Source organism: Armigeres subalbatus, chromosome 3 (genome assembly GCF_024139115.2).
Source record: "Armigeres subalbatus isolate Guangzhou_Male chromosome 3, GZ_Asu_2, whole genome shotgun sequence".
NCBI lineage: Eukaryota > Metazoa > Arthropoda > Insecta > Diptera > Culicidae > Armigeres > Armigeres subalbatus.
In genome coordinates, this window is record NC_085141.1 from 167,726,259 (window position 1) to 167,728,409 (window position 2,151).

Consider the following 2,151-nt stretch of genomic DNA (forward strand, 5'->3'; position numbering starts at 1 on the left):
ACTCAATATGACAAGAATCATTTGCCTTGCATGCACCGATATTGCCGAGAATACGATGCTATTTCTGTAATTGGAATTAGATTCTCGAATATTTCCATAAAACAGAAACTATCATGGCATAAAACCGAAATTTGCTGTTGAGGTAATACAAAATAACGGGATGAAAAGTCAGCAACAAAATTGTCTTTTTTTTATGCTGACAAAAATGTTCTGATCTTTGTCGTTAATTCTCTTTTGTCGCTTGTTTTGCATGCGCATCCAAGAAAAGTTGATCCCTGGTTTTCAATTAATTCTCTTGTGGTGAAATTTCATAAGGCAAGATAATGAACTTCGAAAGGCTTTTTCTCGGCAGTGTATCGATGAATTTGTTTTCATCCTCAATGTGTTGTCGATTTTAAACGCTACGTATTAGTTGGAAAGATTTATAGCTTGTGCTATCGTGCATGGTTACATCGTCAGAATGCTATTATCTCTGCCATAACAGTCAGGAAAGACAAATATTCTGGCTGCTATTGGGTAAATCACCCACTAATCTGTGCCTGTGATAAAAACATCATGAATCTTCCAACGTGTAGCATTTTACGAAGGCAGTGATCGTCGGCGATTTCCTATTATATTTGCTGCAACAAAATACATACAGATAATATGGAAGAACAGCAAAAACTTGATTTTATTCGAGGTGAGCTAACTGGAGCCATCCTAAAAGCCTTGAACTTGAATAACGAGGATTTAGCTGCAATCAACCTGTCTACGCCGGATCATTTAGATGGGTTTATGTCCACCATACACAACTTAATTTTAATCACCAAAGGTAACGAAACAAAGTAAGTTCAATAAATTAATAAATAATAGCATCAAAACTAATCAATATTCAATTGAAGCGAGGGAAAGACTATCAGCTTGATGGTGAAGATAATGAAAGGAGACGAAGTGTCAAGAGAAACTTCCCAAACGAACGTCCAATTCACCAACGAAGTATACATTTATTCCAAAGTGCTTCCTGCATTCAAGGATCTCATAAAGTCGAGAGATTGTGCTGCCCAGGTTGATACTTGGTGTCCGAAAGTAGTCTATAGTAAGGCTGGAGTAATTCCTAGTTTCAGTAGCATGTACGAAACGATTCTTGTAATGGAGAATATGACGATGGATGGATTCAAAAACGGACCTAGGAATGATTTGGACGAAGCCCATTTGACACTAATGGCCAAAAGAATCGCCGAGTTCCATGCGTGCACATATGCCTTGAAAATAATGGATGAAGAATCTATTAATACTTTAGTTGAAGGAATTATTCCTTTGAACTTCATTAAAGACGGTCAATTGTTCAAAAGCTACGCCGCTATGTTTCGGAATGGATTGGAGCGGATTTTTGGATACATTGATGAACATCCAGAGCATTACAACAGTGAACAATTCAAAACGGATATGGCAGAACTTCGCAGCAAATACGGAAAAGAACCTATCCGTTTAATGCAAAAGTTTCTGCAACGAGACGAATATTCTGTAATACTTCATGGCGATTACAATAGAAACAATGTACTTTTTAAGTACGAGAATGGTAATCCAGTAGATATCCGTATGTTTGATTTCCAGGAAAACCGATACGCCACTCCATCGATTGATTTGACCTTCTTCATGTGCATGAGTATGGTGACAGGCTTTCGGGAACAATTTTGGACTGCTCTGCTGAAATGTTATCACGGTTCTCTGATCGATACGTTAATCGACATTCTTAAATGTGATAAAAACGACCCTCGTTTGGAAACCTACAGTTACAATAATTTTATGGATCATATGAAAAAGTTTGGACTGTATGGCGCAATGGTGGCTGGTCATTTCCTACCGTGGATGCTGGGGTCTAAGGAAGAATGTGCCTTACTGGCGGAAGCCTCGTGGAGGGATATAGAGTCCGCAGAGATGAAACACTTGACCATGGTAGCCGGTGGCGAAGCAGTAACTAAGCGCTTGGTTGAAATATTCCAGCATATGAGTGAGCTGGGATACTTTTCCATTGTCTATGATGATTAGTTACAGTACATACAGTGATAGAAAAGTATCAATTTTATATCTAGTATTAGTATGTAATATAACGCATATTTTTGAAGTATTTTATTTACAAATAAATGCAAAACTAATGTTGCACAATATATA

The 2,151-nt window shown here is 37.6% G+C and overlaps 1 protein-coding gene across 1 annotated transcript; it reads left to right on the forward strand.

Moving 5' to 3' along the window:
• The first annotated feature begins 436 nt into the window (after window positions 1–436).
• Window positions 437–2,151, forward strand: LOC134226790 (uncharacterized). Its single transcript, XM_062707779.1, has 2 exons — window positions 437–824; window positions 882–2,151. Exons 1-2 carry the CDS (start codon window positions 646–648, stop codon window positions 2,026–2,028), a joined length of 1,326 nt encoding a protein of 441 aa, XP_062563763.1. The 5' UTR covers window positions 437–645; the 3' UTR covers window positions 2,029–2,151.

Bases quoted from the DNA above. Each gene is read 5' to 3' on its own strand.
- LOC134226790 (XM_062707779.1), top strand. From the start codon at position 646: ATGGAAGAACAGCAAAAACTTGATTTTATTCGAGGTGAGCTAACTGGA. The intron at 825-881 runs GTAAGTTCAATA...ATTCAATTGAAG, and splicing joins ACCAAAGGTAACGAAACAAA to CGAGGGAAAGACTATCAGCT.